At 34.0% G+C, this 20968-nt stretch overlaps 1 protein-coding gene across 1 annotated transcript in view; it reads left to right on the top strand.

The window, feature by feature from the left end:
- Positions 1-17504, top strand: part of hh (hedgehog signaling protein) — a 65349-nt gene extending 47845 nt beyond the window's left edge. Inside the window, exons 2-3 of the mRNA XM_077432300.1 lie at positions 2574-2835; positions 16119-17504. Coding sequence (XP_077288426.1) covers positions 2574-2835; positions 16119-16723 — 867 coding nt within the window. The 3' untranslated portion in view covers positions 16724-17504. The remainder of the gene's footprint in view (positions 1-2573; positions 2836-16118) is intronic.
- The last annotated feature ends 3464 nt before the right edge of the window (positions 17505-20968 follow it).

Below are 20968 nucleotides of genomic sequence, written 5' to 3'. Positions count from 1 at the left end.
TCGGTGATTAGAACAAAATATCTATACCCTTCAGGTATAAACACTGATTACCTAAACACAATCTGCTTTAGATCGTCGAATTTAGAGAGTCTTTAATTAATATTGTGTATTAGATGTATTATGAGCATTTATAAGAATTGTAAATAGGTTTTTGAGCTCTTTTTCCTATTATGCTGTACATTAACATTATAATAATATAATACTATGATTACTAACAAAATTAAATTAAAATAGAAAATGATCAGTAGCTATTAAAATATATAAGATGTATTGTGAACATAATTTAGTAATAATAAAAAGCATTTATTAATTAAAATGTTGATGTCAATTAAATTACTAATCAAACGGGAATATATTTTGTAAAAAGAGTATCATATGTAGGTTCTCTTCCTAACGGTGCTAGGTAAGTTTTTCGAATGTCACATTGCTCGAAATAGGAATTTGTCCTTTTGAATTGGAATTCGGTAGACTGGTCAGTACCTTTTTGCTATTCAATAGTCACTAGTGAACAGCCTTTAATGCCCAAAAAACAATTGATTGAATAGGTAACTAATACAACGGTCTTCTTTTTCGATTCTCTCGAGACCGATCGGTATGTATGTATGTACGTATGTAAGTCATATTATGTTCGTATAATACAAATTCCAATATTAAAATCAAACCGATACATCATATGAATAGGTATAATATAAATAGTGTTCTTATCTGGTTGAACATAGGTACAATATTGTTAAGAAATAAAAATAGTTGCGTTGTCATTTTTCATTCACGCAAGAGAGCTAGCAAGCGAGTAACAACAGGGTAATGAATAAGTTCCGAGGAGACGTATAAAGGTGTGTTTAAAGCGTGCGACATTCCCGTAACACATAAATATAAATATTGGGCATGCGGAGGTACATGCATAGGTATGTTTTTCACCTCCATCAATATTTACACAGCTTGGACAATTGCGTTTTGTGAGGTGACATTTTTCAAATTGGAATTCGTTACGCGCCCCATTGTCCATTTCCGTTGAATCTATTATGCTTACTTACCAATACTTGTAGCTGTTCTTTGAGCTTCTCAATATTTTCGTATCGACATCCCCCCCAACCGCGCCGTGCCAAATTGTCTACCTGTAACGTGTTTAACGACCGAGCATAAAAACAACATGAGAATGTGCATGATTTATGCGGGTGTGCAAACCTCCTATCCCAAAAACATGCATCTTTGAATTTTCATATTATTCCTTGTCTAATCATTTGTCTAAAATTTAAAACAATATGATAATAGTACCTGCAGAAATAGTAATCTCTTCGTATAAAAAATATATTATACATCTCACTTATTGAGCAACATATTTGTAAAAAGTCATCAAATTATCTTATGAGATTTATAGAATTTGCAAATATTTTAAAGAAAAATGCCTTCCACTACTATCATGTATAAAAATATTTAATGAAAAATTAATTTCATCTAAGAGGTTATACTATTCTGATTTTTCTAAAAGAAAAATCAAGTATTATGTTTTTTTTTTTCAAATAGTAAACCATATTGTACAACGAATTCGATTAATTCTTGAAAAGCATTGAATTTACTAAATAAAACTCAAACGATGAATTCTCTGAATTTTGCACGAGTATTCTTTGAAATCCAGAGAATCTATACGTGTAATTAGCTGTTTATATAAGATGATCTGACGCTTATCTTAAGATAAAAACATAGATAAAGTAAAAAAATTACCAGTACAAAGAGTTATTTATTAAGAATAAAATAAAAAAACAATTGAATAATTTAAAATGTGCGTTTTTCTTTTTTTTTAATACTATACAACATGTAATCAGTAAACAATCGCTCTATATTTTATTGTCTAGAGTCCCGAGCAACGCCGGGTAACAGCCGCTAGTTGTATATACGTAAATATAATATGTAAATACATACATATATTGGTGCTAGTTTAGTATGCGATCTACCGTTGAATCGCAGTCGACTATGTTTTTTACTTGTAACTTTATTTGTACATTAACGACGATACATATGTCTTTACCAAATCTTAACTTAACCTAACCTATCCTGAACCTTAAATAAATAGGTGTTGGATGTTAAGATATGTTTTTTTTTTTTGTGAAAATAATGATGAAATAAAACTTAAAAAAATATATATCTTAGCAGCCAAAATATATTTATTTAAGGGTCAGGATAGGCTAGGTTAAGTTAAGGTTGGCCCTTTTCATTTAAGATTAGGTTGTTAGAGTCGGTATTATTCAGTCTCAGTGTCACACGCGAGAACTGAGACAGTGAGACCGCATATTAAAGTAAAAACGTGAAGGTAGATCGCATATTAAAGTAGATATATGCAGGTAGACCGCATACTAAACTGGCACCCATATATATTTTTTATTTTGTGTATTATTTTCAAACATTTGATGTCATAGATATGTGCATGAACAAATGTGTTATAATTAGTAATGACATATGTATGAATGTAGAAAGTAATTATTTGTGAATGGGGTTGGTAAATCCAACCCCAACAGCTACATATGTATGTTTATATCGATTAGTTTTTTAATCGGTTTATTGATTTTAATTTTCAGAGATGTATGGAGAAGTTGAACACTCTGGCGATATCGGTGATGAACCAGTGGCCAGGAGTGCGTTTGAGGGTGACCGAGGGCTGGGACGAGGAGGGTCACCTGGCTTCGGAGTCGCTCCACTACGAGGGTCGTGCAGTAGACGTGACTACGTCAGACCGCGACCGTTCCAAGTACGGCATGCTCGCCAGATTGGCTGTTGAGGCCGGATTCGACTGGGTCTACTATGAGGCCAGGGCGCACATACATTGCAGTGTTAAATCAGGTACTTATGCCAATACAAAAACCCTTCTACGTATACTAATATCTTTACTAAAGGCTCTTTATAAGTTTCACTTCGCAATCGATTCAGTATCTTTTCCTACCGTCTTCCGATCGTTTTGAAACTTTGCCATTTTGCGCGGTTTGGTCAATTTACATAATCACCAATAACACTATTCGCCACTAAAAATGGTTCAGAGACGAGATATGACTTTTCTTATAGATCTATGCCCAGTGAACACGAATCTGGTAATAAAAAATGTTGATTCGCTGGAGATTCGGATTTTCTATACCTTCGTGTTGTTCGGTCGATGTCTCAAAATGTCAATTTCCTGTTCAAAATTAATATTGAAATCTATAGTCGGGTATTTTATCTTTCATTTATAGTACTTTTCAGCCTTAAAATCTCTCTAAGTAGTCGTCCTGTTGAAATCAAAAGTCAAAAGTACGTATTTTTACTTGGGATTTTTTCCCACTGTTAATACTATTTTATATTGAGTATTTTCTATTGAAACATGTTTATTTGGATAGTGTTCTGGCTACACTATTTTTTGTTTTGTTGGAAGTGTGCTGAATTTTAAATCGGTAAAATTGCGAGATAAAAGCTCATACTAGTATTTACTCGTATTTACACGAATCTGAATTGAATTAATGGGGATAATATATTAAATTGTCTTTATATGAGAATTAAATAAAATTCCACTTAGAAAAATCATATTCTGTGACGCTTTCGGTTAGTTTCAATCTTTCACCTTGTCGATCGTCAACTTTTCCAATTAACATTTGCAAACATATCTTCATCTTATCGTGAGCTCTGGGCAAATTGCTCGAAAATCAACTTTACCGGATACCCGTCTAGCGTGTATCGTTTTACAGACATTTGTTTCACCTGATTGAATATACTCATAGTTTAAATACTTTAATATTTTAATCAGATTATAACAAAACGGTTCTTGCTTTAAAAATGACTCGTATGGTCGTACATACGAACATATGCACGTACACACATACTTCTGTATGGAATGTCCTTATAAGAAAGGCAACCTCCGGTTTCATCACGATGCACGCATTAAACATCCCGCAGAATAATATGATATACCTGGACCTGAGATGCTCCGGCCCTGATCTCAAGCCAGCATCTGCCCTCGGGGTCATTACACACACACACACACACAGTCATTTTCGGACCCAATCATAGAGACCCCAGAATGCAAAGGTCGAACCGAGACAGACGATATACATACATACATATACATATAAGTGTCTACCTTTTTGAAAATCGCTTTTCCAACACATAAACACGATCTCGCATCACGCTCCTCCATCTTTTATTATTATTATTATTATTTCTTGGTACGCTTCGTGCAAAAGTGAACCAAGTCGGTTGCGTGTCGCGTTCCCACGACCCAATTCAGCTTCATTAAGTGACGTAAATGTCCGAGCACCGGAGGAGCAATTAATGTGATTAATTGTCAAAAACAAAAGGGGAGAAGGGGGGAGGGTCGATTGTGCCGGAAGTTTGGTCAGTTGTATCCACGACGCGGTCAATTGTTGTACAAAAGGGTAGCGACTTCACCTTCAAAGTATCGCTTACTCAAAAATGGTCCTTTGCCCTCTTCACTAGGGTTGCCAACAGGTTTCTTTTTACATACCTCTTTTATGTTTCAAAGAAAAAAATTTGCCTCTTATCTGATCGTTTTCATACTTTGCCATATTGATCATTTTGGCCATCAATTTAAGTAAAGGTATCATTACGATGGTGAAAAAATATCGTATTCGACGCGTTTGAAAGTTCTCCCACGAAGATGTGCTTGACGTTAATCGCCCAAAATGTTCTGTCGCATTTTTCGCCCACTGCGATCGCTTCAGCGTTTTCTTGCTGAATATCCCTTTTCGCCGTCATCTAGTTTTGACAGATTTTAATATATATATAACGCCTATAACTATTTCTTTTTCACTCTATATTTTTTTAGAGAACATGTTCTCTATTTTAACACAGTTCTTTTGTTCCGTATCTTTTTTTTATTATATCCAAAATGTCCTCTTTTTCAATTTTGACAATAATTTGACGCAGTTCGTACTATATTTTCTCTCTCAAGATATGACGTGAGTAGAGAGACGTTTGCAATAGCTGGCCAAAATGCCAATGTATTATAGAAATAATATTTTCCATGATCAGTAGACAGTGGACTAAAGAAAGAAATAAGTTGTATATAATTTAAAAAATATTTCATGTTTAGAATTTTATAAAGAAATAAAAGTAAATAAGAAAATTTTGCACCAAATTAGCAGTGTAGATAAATATAGCAACAGAGATGATGAAATTGGGAGGGACTATCAAGATGATTAAATTCAACAATTAATTCTTAAGCGCACTTTTCATGTTCCTAACTATATACATACATAGGTATGTTACGATTATTATGAAAGTGGAATAAGTCATATAATATTCGTTTGAGATAATTGTACTTTTGCCAAAATTTGTTTTAAAAATTATTTTGATACTACATTTTTTTTTTTGATTTTTAAATGCTTTTTATTATTACGAAATTATGTTCACAATACATCTTATATCTATTTTAATAGCTACTGATCTACTGATCATTTTCTATTTTACAATTTTAATTTAATTTGGTTAGTAATCACAGTATTATATTATTCTAATGTTAATCTAAAGCATAATAGGAAAAAGAGCTCAAAAACCTATTTACAATCCTTATAAATGTTCATAATACATCTAATACATAATATTAATTAAAGACTATCTAAAGTCGATGACCTAAAGCAGATTGTGTTTAGGTAGTCTGTGTTTATACCTGAAGGGTATAGACATTTTATTGTAATCACCGAGACTCTTCACAAGTGTGTTAGTATGGTTATTAGTGATTCTTTCATAGAATCTACTGGTTAGTTTGTTAGTAATGTCTGTAACAAACGGAATATTATATATAGCATGCAGTTTTTTCAGGTTAGTATATATGGGTGTATTATAAATTATTTTAAGGGATTTATTTTGTATTACTTGGAGCTTGGAAAGGTTAGTATTCGAGGCGTTATTCCATACAGGTGAAGCATAGGTTAATAATGGTAATATGAGCGCGCGATATAATTTTATTTTATTTAGCGTTGATAAAGAACTATGGCGATTAAATATTGGATATATTGAGGATATACCCCGCATCGCCTTGCATTTCGCTGCCTCAATGTGAGGTGCCCATCTCATTCTTTTATCAAACGTTACTCCTAAATATTTTATTACTGACTGCCATTTCAGACTTTCTCCAGAGGGGATTTTCAGATCTGAACTTGGCTTATGTTTTCTAACACTAAAGAATATGGCGTCTGTTTTGGTTTGATTAATTTGAATTTTCCACTTAGTGAAGTGTTCAGTCATTGTTTTAATTGCAAATTCAAGATTTTTAAGAATAGTGTCTGGTTTTTTGCTACTTGTGAAGCAAGCTGTATCATCTGCATATAGGGCTATGTGACAGTTTTTTGGAATAGGTATGTCATTTATATATATGGAGAACAAGAGTGGGCCAAGCAAGCTCCCCTGCGGAACGCCAGCTGCGATTATTTTTGGAGACGATAATTCATTATTTACGCTAACCACTAGCTTTCTACGAGTTAAGTACGATTTGATGATGAGAATTAGGTAGTTTGGTATTTTGTTAATAAGGAGCTTATGAATGAGTCCATCGTGCCAAACCGTGTCGAAGGCCTTTTCTATGTCGAGACATACCATTCCGGTACTTCTCTTCATATTAAAGTTCTTCGTCACGTGTTCAGTTAGTCTTGTTAGTTGTTGGGTCGTGGAATGTCCAGTGCGAAATCCGAATTGTTCATTTATTAATTTCTTATTTACGACTTTAAGTAAACGTGTGTAGATTATTTTTTCCAGAATTTTTGAAAGCGTGCAAAGTAAGCTAATGGGTCGATAATTGGCCGGGTTTTTTGAGCTTTTATCGGGCTTAAGTATGGGAATTACGTTGGCTGTTTTCCAGTATTCTGGGAAATACCCGGTGAGTAAACATGCGTTGAATATTTTAGATAGTGAGACTAAAGCTTTAAATGGAAGTTGTTTGGTTGTGATGTTATCTATTGAATCTCGCCCAGGTGCCTTTTTATTTTTTAAATTACGTATTATATTTTGGATTTCACACGGATGCACCAATTTTATATTTTTAGTACTGTTAGTGGGAGATTTTGTGATGATTTTAATGGACCGGTTGACTTTATTATGCGTTGGTATGTGATTGTAATGTTGTGTGAGTGTGTGATGTTTTTGGAAGGATTTGATACTACATAAAAATATGTATATGTATACATTATGATTCTTAGCCTTATATGTAGATATAATCTTTCCTGTAGTGATGTAATTTTACGATTACCTTGTAAACTAATGGTATGTCACATTAATAATAACCAGAACAATTATAAAGAAATTTGTAAATAATAAACAGTTTTTGTTAAATGTTCTCTTTTTTTGTGCATGACACTTGGCAACCATACTCTTCACGCGTATCGCATTTCTCACTCGACTTCTTGCAATACATTTTATTTAACTAAAACTTTACTTCAATTACAATTTAATTGTTGCTGCTTCATACAAAAAATGTGTTCTTTATATGTTGAGAATTGTGACACTGTAATTGATAGTCAACAGTTTGTTTGTTAAAACGTCATTTACATGCACCTTGTTATCCTGCAATCTCGTAATTCGTTAAAACATTCCCTAAATCCGAAAAAATGATATGTTCGTGTATTATTTACATATATGAAGATGAAAGTTTGAGGGCCGGAGCTAGCAAAGAGTGTCGATGTCCACGCGAAAGCGAATTCAACAGTGCGGCAGACCACATCCCGGAAGGGTATCCCTTTCTCTTGAACACACACATGTGTATATTAATTTACACAACCCCGATGAAATGTTTTATTGACGACTACACATTCCTCTTACTACTTATTCTGTCTATACGGTGTACATATGTATAGTGGTAACTAAGTTGAATGCGATTTCACAGCTTATAAAAGATTTCATCCATCACTGTTTCGGAACGGTAACTATTCTACCTCTGTTGAGATGCCGACCACTCAGATACCATTACGATATTCATTTCAATTCTGGCCAGACTGAATAATAGATGTGTTTGTAACAAGATACTTGTACTGCCTACCTACCTATCCACTGCTTTTTTATTTATTTATTTATTATACACACCCATGTATGTACGTACGCTGTATGTGTAGTGAATTAATACAAATATTTACCGTCGTTAAATTAGAGGTCAACGTGTCCTAGAGCGGTCATTTGCTATAGCGTATTTATGCAAAGCGAATGTCCAATTTTATCTCATTTTTTGTTGTTGTTGTTTTAGTTCCATTCCATTCGAAAAAGACAAAAGATGTTCTCGAGTAATTGCTGTACGAATTCGGATCGTGATTCGCCTATAAAATGTCAGACATTCGCATACCTTATATGCGATTTTTATCTCAAGTATCCGTATAATTAATTAATTTATAGTCTCTTTTTATCGTCTGTAAGTTTCGATTTCGAAATCCATTTTGATTTTTGCATAAAATTAAAAGGTTACTTGCACTTTCTATGGTATTATAAACACAAATAGTCGCATGTCATACTGAATTCTACATATTTCCACTAGGTATCTATTGGTACATATTGACGCTCTTATTGGAATCTTATTTATATCCATTATATGCAATGAGACTTTCATTAGTTATTTAATTATTTGTTTATTAACTGTTGCATCCAAAATACGTTAAGTACATATGCAGCGTTTTGCTATATTTTTTAACCGCTAGGATACATAGTTTGAATTTTTGCAATGTCTATCTGAAAATCCGAGTTTTACAGAGCTTGGGAACATTTACACATTTAACCATGTTTTTTTTAAATGCGCAATTTCCTAAATCAACTATTCAAATTTAGAAAATATGCATATTTTTATAAAAATATTATATACATATGTAATTAAAATCGCTTTTTTTATAGCTTTGTACCATTACGAGTTATTTTATTGTGGTAACAAAATGACTTGTCCCCATTTGTTTGCTAGTCTTATATACCAATAAATGAACATACATATGCATAATATACACATGAGACGTTGTATTTGAAAGTGGCATAAGTCCACCTTTGTTCGTTTCGAGAGATATCTCAAAAAACATTAAATATAATTATATTTAAAAATACTGATGCCATGTAATACGTTTATTCTGCTATAATTTTCGAATATCGAATTGAAAGAAGTGATAACCATGTGGGAAAATTTTGTTTTAGCGGAGTGTTTTCTGCTTTGGAATATACGGGCGGTTTTATAGCATTTCATTGGCGTTTGAATTTTAATTATTTAATTTTAACATTCCGAATTACGGTAAAAGTGGTTATTATTTCGTGGATCCAAATGATAGTGAAACACATACGCAAAATGTGGAAAATATGTGGATGCGTGTGGAAAGAAAGAAGAGGCGTCAATTTGGCACAACACGTGCACGTTTTGATTCATATTTAGATGAATTTGTATTTTGAACCACAAACGAATGCGTGTATATTACATTCGCAATATGTGCAATATTTCCGTACACTGCCCAACCGTCCGAAATTATATGCGAACCAGGCAGTATATGTCATCGAGTTAATTCAGGGCACGACAATACTTAGAGTACTCGCAAAGAGCAACCAATGACAGGAAGGAGCGGGTCGACCGAGCCTCGCTTCCTAACCTAGAGGGTTGACAATTCCGACTTTTACCTTTTAAAGTGCTTAATTTAAGACTATTTCCAACATCCAACCATTTCAATTCATCCAACATGGCTTTGACTTGTTGGCCAGGAAGGCGCATTGGGGTTCCTGGTATATATGTATATAATAAAATAAAATAAAGGGGGCAGTTTTCCTTTGTGGAGTACGTAGTTGCGTTGCGTTGGTATGATGGTTGACGAGCGCTGTCGAATAGGAGTGGGCGGCGTCGGGGCTTTGGCGCTCCCGGTGGTCCCCAGGAGGGCGGAGCACCTCGACCAATGGCCGTGGCCCTCGTCTGCCACTCCACCCATGGCCCCGTGCCACCGACGTAACCATCAGCTCTACCGGGACAAGCGGAAGCGCAGAATTCGGCGAACGCGGCAATAAATTCCAGCTCGAAATCGATCCGCTGAAAGGAAGTGTGGGCTACAATATTGTATGTACATACTATGTACAATAGGTAGTGGGAGGGAGTAAAGATGGTGGCAGGCCGTGGGCGATCGTCCGCATTGATTACGTTATAAATATTATTACACGAGTCGTTAAATACAATAATACCTCGTCAAAATTGCCGGCGGCTCCTTTCTTCTTCTGCGTCTTCGTCTTCTTCTCGCGGTCAGAATGTCGTCGCATTGTTTGCCATTCGACCGCTGACCAAAAAAATTACACACACATACACCTATACCTACATATGTACAATCATACGTAGGTACCTACACACACACACACACTATAATATTATAAAACTCGTTTTGACCATAGTCGGTGAAAGTAAATCGTCCGATGGGAATATTCTCTGTATCTCAGCCGCTTCGGTCCATCTCATATTTTTGTATCTTTCGGTATTGTGGTGCTATACAAAAATATATAACAGTTGGTTATTTAACCTTTTCCAAGTGGTGTAGTCGGGCCAGGTCGCCGACCTGGTACTTATTTTTGAGCCAGGTCGCCACCCCTGGTGCTTCGATATAAAAATTGTTTTTTGAGTATTATTAAAAATATTTTTGCTTTTATTTCATGTAAAATTTTGTATACGAAATATTGTGAGCAGACTCTAGTTCGATGACCACAATCGAATAGTAATCTGATTATATTCAAAACTTAAAAGACTTTTATTGGATTTTTTTTATCTAAAACCACCCAAAACTTCGAAAGAAAACATTCTTTGAACTGTTGACCATACGCACTTGAGGATAGATACAATGAGGGAACTCTTAAGCTTAAATGAATAGTCATCTCTGAATTCACATATTAAAATTTGATAGTTTTTTGACTTGCGTATGTATACATATGTATATGATTTTAGCATTGCTAAAAGCAAATGTTGACACACAAACACGGGTTTTGCAAAATTAAAGATTTTGAAGAGGGTGCATTATGGAAGTTTTTATGAAATATAAAAAAAATACAACATAATTTCAATAAGTAAGAATATTTGTTAATTATTATTTGATTTTTTTTTATAAATATTTCAACTAACAATATTAGGATACAATTTTTTTTAATTAAATACCGACCTGGTTCTTTTTTTATGTAGCACTACATCACTGCATATACTATTTATTTTATGTGAATAAGATTAATCTACATATCTATCTAATCGGTGGCCTGTCTGTGTCAAAAACATGTGACACTGATTGGAACATCTGATCCCTGGCAAACGATTATATTGCAAAGGCTTCCATTGAACTTAAATTGAATCAGTAATGGGCTTAAATTACGAGACAAGATGAGCGTTTATTTAAATGTTTAGTTCAATAGATGGTTAGTGGTGACCTGAGGCAGAGGGGAAAATTTGCACCCACCCCTATGTATATAAGTTTTTTTTTTCAAATATGTATAATATTAAGCAAAAGTAAGATATTACACATACCTAAAAGACTTAATATTAATTTAATGATGAGGGGGGAGTTGATGGATGAATTTTACTTTAAAAGCATTATGTATAATACGCAAAAACGAGTAACGAGCTTAGAGTCCCGACTATTATGGATTTTAATGGTTTTGTGGATTTATTTTAGGAAAAAAATTGTCACTTCTTTTGGAGTAGTACCCGAAAGGGTTTTGAAACCCTTGGGTTAAATGGATAAGTGTAGAAGAATAAAAACGCGTTGGAGAGGTCCTCATCTCCAGTATTGGATAGTTTGAGTTCTTCTGCACTTTTTGCAATCCAATATTTTTAGATTTTTAAACGATTTTTATTATTACTAAATTATGTTCACAATATGTACATCTTATATATATATTTTAATAACTACTGATCTACTGATCATTTTCTATTTTATAATTTGAATTTAATTTTGTTAGTAATCATAGTATTATATTATTCTAATATTAATGTACAGCATAATAGGAGAAAGAGCATAAAAACCTATTTTGCAATCGAATTTGATTTTTAAATGATTATTATTACGAAAATATGTTCACAATACATCTTATATCTATTTTAATAGCTACTGCTCTACTGATCGTTTTCTATTTTACAATTTTAATTTAATTTTGTTAGTAATTATAGTATTATATCATTCTAATGTTAATATACAGCAAATAGCTGAAAAATCTATTTATTTTTCAATCGAATGAATTTCAGTACATGTATGAGACATTCGACAATATTTTTTGTAATATTTTCGATGGTTTCATTGTATTTAAAAAGTCAAAGGGGTTGTTAACTCTGCCTCTGCAAATTCACTCATATTATAATAGACTGAAAATGATGCTTTTCACAGACTGGGATAAGAAGCTTCCGAGAGAGAGAGAGAGAGCTAGCTTTTGACTCGGCAATTTTCCAATTTTACGTGCCGTTGACTCGCCAAAGGGGATTAACTCTGGATATTTGTCGAAAGCTCAACAATACCGAGAAGTGTCGAGAGATAGAGTCTCGGTATTTTTAGATTATACCGTCATCACTCGAGTGCAAAAGACGAACCGCCTGCAGATGATAATAATAATTCAATTGCACGCGTCGACTAGCTTACACAAAACTTCAATTATGTATATTGGTACCCACATACATATAATACACATGTATATGCGCGCACACTTGTATGCGAAAAATCACATGCATCATGGTTTTCGCATTAGGTACCCACTCGTATATAATATAAATTTTACGACATGCCGTTTGGTAGCGAATCGATAAAACGAGCAATCGATCAGAATCAGTCCTCGCCTGTCCCGACATAAATAACAGTCTCGTTATAACAGTTCTCTCTTTTGCGCTGATTTATTGCACGATTCGAAAAATTTCCCTATTAGGAATTTACGACTAGACGTGAGGTGCCCCTCACGATTATTGTTTGTCTTATATCATTTTATTTTTTTCTCCTTCGGTATTTCCCTCCGAGTATGGCCTTCGAAACTCTCTCCGAACACATCTTCCATAATATAATAGGTATATAATAATAATATTTATTATATTTACGAGTACTTACGTACATACCTATGGCTAAACTACTTTTGACGGAAAAACTCTGTTGCTTTGAAAAAAAAAAGTAATACTGCAAAAGGATTGACAATACCTGCATGAGTATTGTGCTGTATTGTTGTGGAATATTCGTTTTAAAGGTTTCAAAGTCGAGTTTATTTAAATGGCAGGTAGTTCATTGTATACGTATAATGGTAATCTCTGCGTAATCTTCGTGAGTGAGAACATTGACAAGTTGACAAAATAACAACAATCGAGTTTGCATTTTTTTTCCTTCTACAAGCAATTACATTACATAGTATATACGTATGTTTAAATGTATTTGTGAATTCGTACAAGTATATACTTTGAACAAAATTATGAACATTTATGCATAACTAGTGGTGCTACCCGGCTTCGCTCGGTTACACTTTTGGCGATATTTTCCGTTTTAGCACGGATATAATAAAAGTAAATTGAAATAGAAATGCAGTCTAGTATTGAGAATACCGGGGAAGCATTAAAAAAATATTCATTTGTTTTTTTATTAAATTTATTTGAATCGAAAAAAATCTTATTTAATGACCGACCAATCACAAACGTCTTTGACCAATCCAACCAATCAGAAACAACATTGACGATAGCCAATCAGAAACGAATTACAGACGCCGTTTTCGTTTTATATATAAGATAAAATATTAGAGTGGCTTCCAATGTATGTACCTACGCTTTGGCAGGTGTCAGAAATTATACCCATCTATATTTATATATATAAAATTGAATGTCTGTCTGTCTCGTATAGGCTCCTAAACCACTCAACCGATTACGATGGAACTTTCCGGATTTGTTGTATGCATGTTCGGGAAGCTTACTGTGAAAAAAAAACGGGAAAAACCTTTTAATGATAATATTCGTTGTTACGACTTTACCGACGCGAAAGTTTGAAGCGCCATTGTGTAGTCAAAGAAATGTGTTCGTTGGTAACCACGTTACCAGTTGGCTTATGACGACACGGCGTTGAAGAGAAGTTAGTAGAGCTCCAACCATCACTAAGAACGGGAACGGGAATGGGAAAGGGAAAGGGAACGGGAACGGGAATAGGAACGAGAACGGGCCTTATTCTGACATTGCAATGCATGCCGGGTTCAGCTAGTATATAATAATTAATATTATTATACATTTCTATGATAATATATTAATATTATTATACACGCATATACATACATACATGTATGTTTACTTGAGGTGGGCGTGCATTCGCACGGCACATTTCAAGTATTATTTCCTAACGCATGCGCGCTTTATGTGTTCATGCGTTGTTGTTTATTTTGTACTTGGTTATGTACAGTGTGGTTTTTTTTATTAGAACAGTGATGTGCGATATTCATGAACAACCGTCTCGTTCTCCGACGAAAGGGTCTCTTAGACTGTATTCGTTGGGGGGGTGTTGGCCTCATGTTGAGGGCTTAGAATACATTTGTATGCGAATTATTTGAACATATGTATATTTGAGATCATTTACCGTAAATAGTAAAGTAATACTTGGCAAAAGATTGCTTCTTCAATAAGCCATAATAGAATAAGGCAGTACACGTACTCCGTTTGGGAACCGCTGCATTATCACATATGTACATATGTACATGTATGTAGTAAGAATACATAGTTTGGAAGAGAGGGAGGGGGGGGGGGATGATAGAATGGGAGGATAAATAATGCGAAGGTGTGTCGTTTACGGTAGGTCTCGTAATAAAGCGAAGCCTTTTATCTTAATGTATTTATGGCATGTCCCCTCCGAAGGGCCGTTTTATATTTGTCGCTCATTTATTTATATGCCGACCATGGGAACGGACCAAAGGGACAAACGGGAACATTAATTCACTCCAAAAAAAGAGATCGGCCATCTCCAACAGTCCAACCTGACCCACCAGATAACAAAATACACTCATGAGCACAATGTCCTGCTACACATCTTTTCTATTACCAAAGGCCTACTATGTATGTATGTATGTATCTGCCCAATAAAATGGCAGTCGACAAATCAAAATAGTCTAGTGTAAACGGTAAATATACATACATACATACATACATATTTTGTTTGTCCTTACTCACTTAATTTCATCCTATTTGTATTTTAATTTTATTTTCAACTCACACATATATACCGTGTCTTTTGAGGAAGGGAAAAAGTATTTTATTGGCCATATCTATGCGATGAACCCCATGTGATATTTTTGTTGCCTTTAGTGAAAAGAGTACTGAATCGAAAACGCTAAAGTTGAAGATTTTCTTTGAAAGCTGGGGAAAAAGTTTCTGATTTCGTTTTTGTTTTCGTTTTTATTTGGCTATTTAACCCCCTAAATGATATTTGTATTTGTATGATATATGTATGTATAACCCTCTAAATGATATTTGTATTTGTATTTGACTATTTAACCCTCTAAATATATTTTTACCAGTGAAAATATATTTTCACTAGTGAAAATATATTTTCGCTAGTGAAAATATATTAGAAATATGCTTTCACTGTAACATAAATAATAATCATTAGGGTTAAATTTATAGAGTGAACGTTGTACATTCATTGTTTGATACATTTTCACTGCTTGAATTGATGAAAATATATTTTCACTAGTAAAAATATATTTTCACTTGAAATATGCTTTCACTGTAACATATGTAATAATCATTAGGGTTAAATGTATAGAGTAAACGTTGTATATTCATTGTTTGATACATTTTCACTGAATGAATTGGTGAAAATATATGGTCACTAGCGAAAATATATTTTCACTTGAAATATTCTTTCACTGTAACATATAGAATAATCATTAGGGTTAAATTTATAGAGTAAACGTTTATTTATTTATTTACAAATTTGCCATAGTGACTTTACAGCTTAGCTCCAAGTCATCACTATGGCTATTTTCACTAGTGAATATATATTTTCACTAGTAAAAGTATATTTTCACTAGTGAATATATAGTTTTACTAGTGAATATATATTTTTACTAGTGAATATATATTTTCACTAGTGAATATATATTTTCACTTGAAATATGCTTTCACTGTAACATACATTTATATATATAATAATTTTTTGTTTGTTGTTTGATTGCAGAGTCGTCGCAGGCGGCGCGCACGGGGGGCTGCTTCCCGGCATCGTCCGTGGTGCGGCTGGAGGGGGGGCGCAACACCACCCTGGCGCAGCTGCGGGCCGGCGAGCGCGTGCTGGCCACGGCGGCCGACGGCAGCGGCCGCCTCCTCTACGCCGAGGTGCTCACCTTCCTGGACCGCGACGAGAGCGCGTCGCGCGCCTTTGTCCGCGTCCACCTCTCGGACAACACCACCGTCACGGCCACGGAGGCGCACCTGCTGCTGCGCGCGTCCGGCGCCGCCGTCTTCGCGGGCGCCGTCCGGCCCGGCGACCGCCTCCTGGTGCCCGGCGGATTCGCCAGAGCCGTGCGCATCTCGAGAGTGCTGCAGCGAGGAGTGTTCGCGCCGCTCACGGCAACGGGCACCATCGTCGTCGACGGCGCCGTCGCCTCTTGCTACGCGGCCGTAGCCAGCCAACGGCTCGCCCACTGGGCCGTAGCGCCCCTACGCGCCTGGCTCTCCCTCGCTCCTACGCCGCACCCCACTCGCGGCGTTCACCCCTACGTCCGCGCCCTCTACACCCTCGCCACCCACCTCCTGCCCAAATCCATGTTCTACCACTCGCCGTAGCCCTACCGTACCCTACCATACCGTACCCGTCACATTCGTCACATTCGCGTGTGCGCATCTATCATATATTATATGTATGATCACGTCTAGTCTTGAGGGGTGTCCTTCTGTGGAGGGCGCCCGCCCCACCCCCCCTCCCCCACTCCTACTCCTCCTCCCCCCCGATCCCCATCCGCGATGAGAGTGAAACTTTGTATATTGTGTATGTATGTGTGTATGTGTGTGTGTGTGTGTGTGTGTGTGAAGTGTGCAGGGACGGAGAGGTGGAAAGTGTGTCCCCCCCCCCCCGACCGAGAGAGTGTGGTTTGATTTTATTTTATTTTTAAGTAGGATTTTTTAAATTGTCTCCCCCGATTGTTGTTATCGCTTGCGACCGTTTTGTTTTTTTACTCCTCGGCGATCCTTCGTTCGACGTCTACTTATGGTTATTTTTAAATTGTGCGTTTGTTTCAAAACGGCCGAGCCGATTGAATATTAGGGCGAAGACACACAGCAATGGGGACTGGGTCACTGGATTGAACGAAGGTCGAAATATCGAAAGTGGAAAGATCGAAAAGAGTATATGCATGTTAAACGGTACTATATAATATACTACTCGCTCTTCATATGTACATATGCATGGTAAATTTCAATCTTTCGACTTTCGTTCGAGTCACTTTCAGCATGGCACATGGTTGTTTTTTTTTAATAAGGTTTAAACGTGCGAAAAAAAATTGGCACACACAGTCCCAAAATCGCCCCCCCCCCCCTGGAGTGTTTTCGATGAAACTGTATCCTTGCTGAGACCCCCCAAAGCGGGTAGCCAAGCACACGACGTGCCGTTCTTCCCTTTGTGATTTCGCTCTTTAACTTTTAAGCGTGCATGTACATACATACATGGTTTTGCAAAGCAAATATTGCATTAAATAGCTTTCATTTGTCTAAAGACAAAATATATACATACATATATGTATGTATATCTATCGAAAAACCTTGTAGCTTTCTTTTAGATTTTAATGGTTCTTAAAAATCGTACTATCGTTAAATATATAAATATTATAAATTGAAAAATTGCACGTACATACGTCTCGAATGCATGCTGGAAGACCACACTTATTATTTTACACGTTATGCCTATTTATGATTCGTAAATTTTTAATAGTCTGACAAAAATTAATATAAAACATAAAATTATTATTTTTTCAAATTACCTTTCGAATGCACTCGTTGCCGTAGATATTGTTATATTTTTAATGACATAGTTTTCAATTCTGTTATTACTTTTTATTTTTATATTTAATCGACGCATGATTCTTTTCATTACTTAATTTTATTTATTTTAATGTAAACATATACATATATAATATTATATACTTGTGTATAAAGTTTAGGAAATGTAATACATACTTGTGATATGAACTATTCAAACATGAGCACACAAACAAACTGTTCACTCTACATATAACGCGAGTACTTTCGCGCCGAAACGAAAAATAAATTATTAATAATAATATAAATAAGTCTATAATCAGTATTATAATCAAAATAAGATTTATTTTTGGAACGTAGCTTACGATACATATATGTAGTCTGTAATTTTAATAATAGTTTCGAATCCCAAATATAAATAATAAGCCATAAATGCTATTATCATATCTTTTAGTTAAACTATTAAAATTAAAATCTTAATTTGAATATTTCATTTAGATTGTTCTGAATTACCCATATCACAAATACAGTACATATACATATATATTTCATATTTAATAAAAATATAATCTTTTTTATGTATGTATGTATAATATGTATATATGACTTTTCATGTTATTTTTTTCTACTTGCTAATGCAATCGTTTAAACCATATACGTACATAATACATATGTATGTAATCTTAAGATAATTTACATATTCAATGCATGTAATATTTTTGTAAAAATGTTCCTAACACTAAGAGCACGATATCATGATTACATCATTTGTAACGTTATTATATCTGTATAGACTATATATTACATGTTATATAATACATACATTGTATATTATACATGGATGTGTCGAAAATAATTCATGTGCCTTTTTTTGGATAAATTTATGTACTTACTTTTTGATACTTTCAGTACATGCATTTTTGTTGTGCATACACGAGATTTGTAAATTGAAACTATCATATCATAATATATTATATTATAAGGCTTGACTGATATATTGGATATGCTTGCTGAAATATTTTTATATTATAACTTAAACAAACCACATGTTTACATGTATATGTAATTTTTAAATTGTGGACATACTAATAAATAAATTAACAATAATCCAATATAGTCGACAAAATTTCACTTTGAAATTTTTGTATTCAAACAAATTTTTAAATGATAACTCCAAAATTTTATTTATTTACCACATCATTTACTGTTTGTTTCTTTTGGTTTTTTTGTTTTTGTTTTTTTTTTGTAACACATATAATATTAACTTTATGTGGCATTATTATTGTTTAATTTAACTTTTCAATAACACTATTAGAATTTATTATAATTTAAATTCGTTTAAAGAAACGTTAGTTGCTTTCAGCGTTGCCAAGTCTGTATAGGTATTTATTTTGTATTTTTCGTTACATGTCAATTAATATCTCTACAAATGTGATGAAAAGATTATCTAGTAAATAGTTTAAATAGGTAGGTATACTAAAGTTTCTAATATGTATGTATTGTGAGAAAAAAAAGGACACGTTATTGTAATGGCAATGTGTTATTTTATTAAGCTTAGCAAATATCGTGCCAATTTAGTTTATATAAATTTTGTATCATATATTTTATTTAAAAACGATCAACTCCAATACATACTATTTGTATTTGTGTTAAGCTTTTCTGTTTGTTTTCAAAAATCTTAATCACTCACACATACATATGTGTATACATATGTATCAGTTGTGTGTATAAAAATTTGAATATCTATTGAGTGTGTTTAATATTTATTTGATAAATGACCATTTAGCTTTTGTCTGTTTGAAAGAAGACTTTCGAATTTTTGTATTGTATTGTAGATAGACATATATGATAATATTATTATTATTATTATACAGTTGTTGAATGCTGTGCCTTATGTGCCTTAATTTATGATTTATTTGAACTATTTATGGGCGTTGCCTTTGTAATTTATGCATTTTGTAATTTAATATATTTAAATTTAATAAAGAATTAAATCAAATTCACTGTATTTTATTTTATTTTATGGAAACAAATGAACACACATAATATTTTCCATGTAAATACAATTTAATAAAACACATTATTTATTAGTGACATCTATTAGCGTAAACAAAAGCATACTATTACAAACCGAAACAAAGCTTCTACAGATTATCAATAGACGTCTCAATTTAATAGTCGACATGTGTATATTTTTACAATCCTCTTATATTGTATTATACATATGTACATACTTCATTTCAAATGTTTTAAATTTGAAAAAATACAAAAGTAATCTAATATATAATTTGGAAAGAGACTTTGTATGTATCCTTCATTCGTTGGCTCGTCGTCCGTAGATCGGTGACGTCATCGAACACGTGATTCGTTATATTTTTTTTTCGATTCATAGAAGCCCCGAAGGGGGCGCAGCCTTATGGGACGCAGCCTTATGGGGCGCAGCCCTAAATGGCATTAGCTAAGGGGGGCGCAGAGGGGCGAAGCCCTAAACGGCAATAAGCTAAGGAGGGCGCAGAGGTGCGAAGCCCTAGAAGGCAAAGGCTCAGGGGGGCGCCGAGGGCGAAGCCCTAGAAGGCAAAAAAAATTAGATTTTTTTTTTTAATTATTTTTTAATTTTGAAAATTTTTTTTTAATTTTTTTTTTTTAATAAAATGTTTACTATTAGATTAGTCATGTTTAAGCGGTTTATATTATAAATACTGAGCGAAGCCGGGTAATACAGCTAGTAAAATAATAAATTTAAAAATCTTCATACATAAAAAAAACATTATCAACTCAATAATAATACATTAAATTTCCCTAGAGAATTCCCAGTACATTATATAATACTAAATTTGAATTCCATTTCGTCGATAAATAACACATTGCCACATCGAATTGCGATTGATATGAATACGGAACATCTCATTGGTATAACAACCTATGTATGTATAATATACCTAGACACAGTGATACAGTAATAACATTTGGGTCAAACTCGATATGCGTTAATTCATTATACGGGAAAAAAATTATAACTTGAATAGTAACCTTTTTTTTTTTTAATTTTAAATTTTT

The sequence above is a fragment of the Arctopsyche grandis genome, chromosome 6 (genome assembly GCF_051622035.1).
Source record: "Arctopsyche grandis isolate Sample6627 chromosome 6, ASM5162203v2, whole genome shotgun sequence".
In the NCBI taxonomy this organism is placed as follows: Eukaryota; Metazoa; Arthropoda; class Insecta; order Trichoptera; family Hydropsychidae; genus Arctopsyche; species Arctopsyche grandis.
The sequence above is the reverse complement of the archived record's forward strand: the minus strand, read 5'-3'. Positions and strand labels throughout refer to the sequence as shown.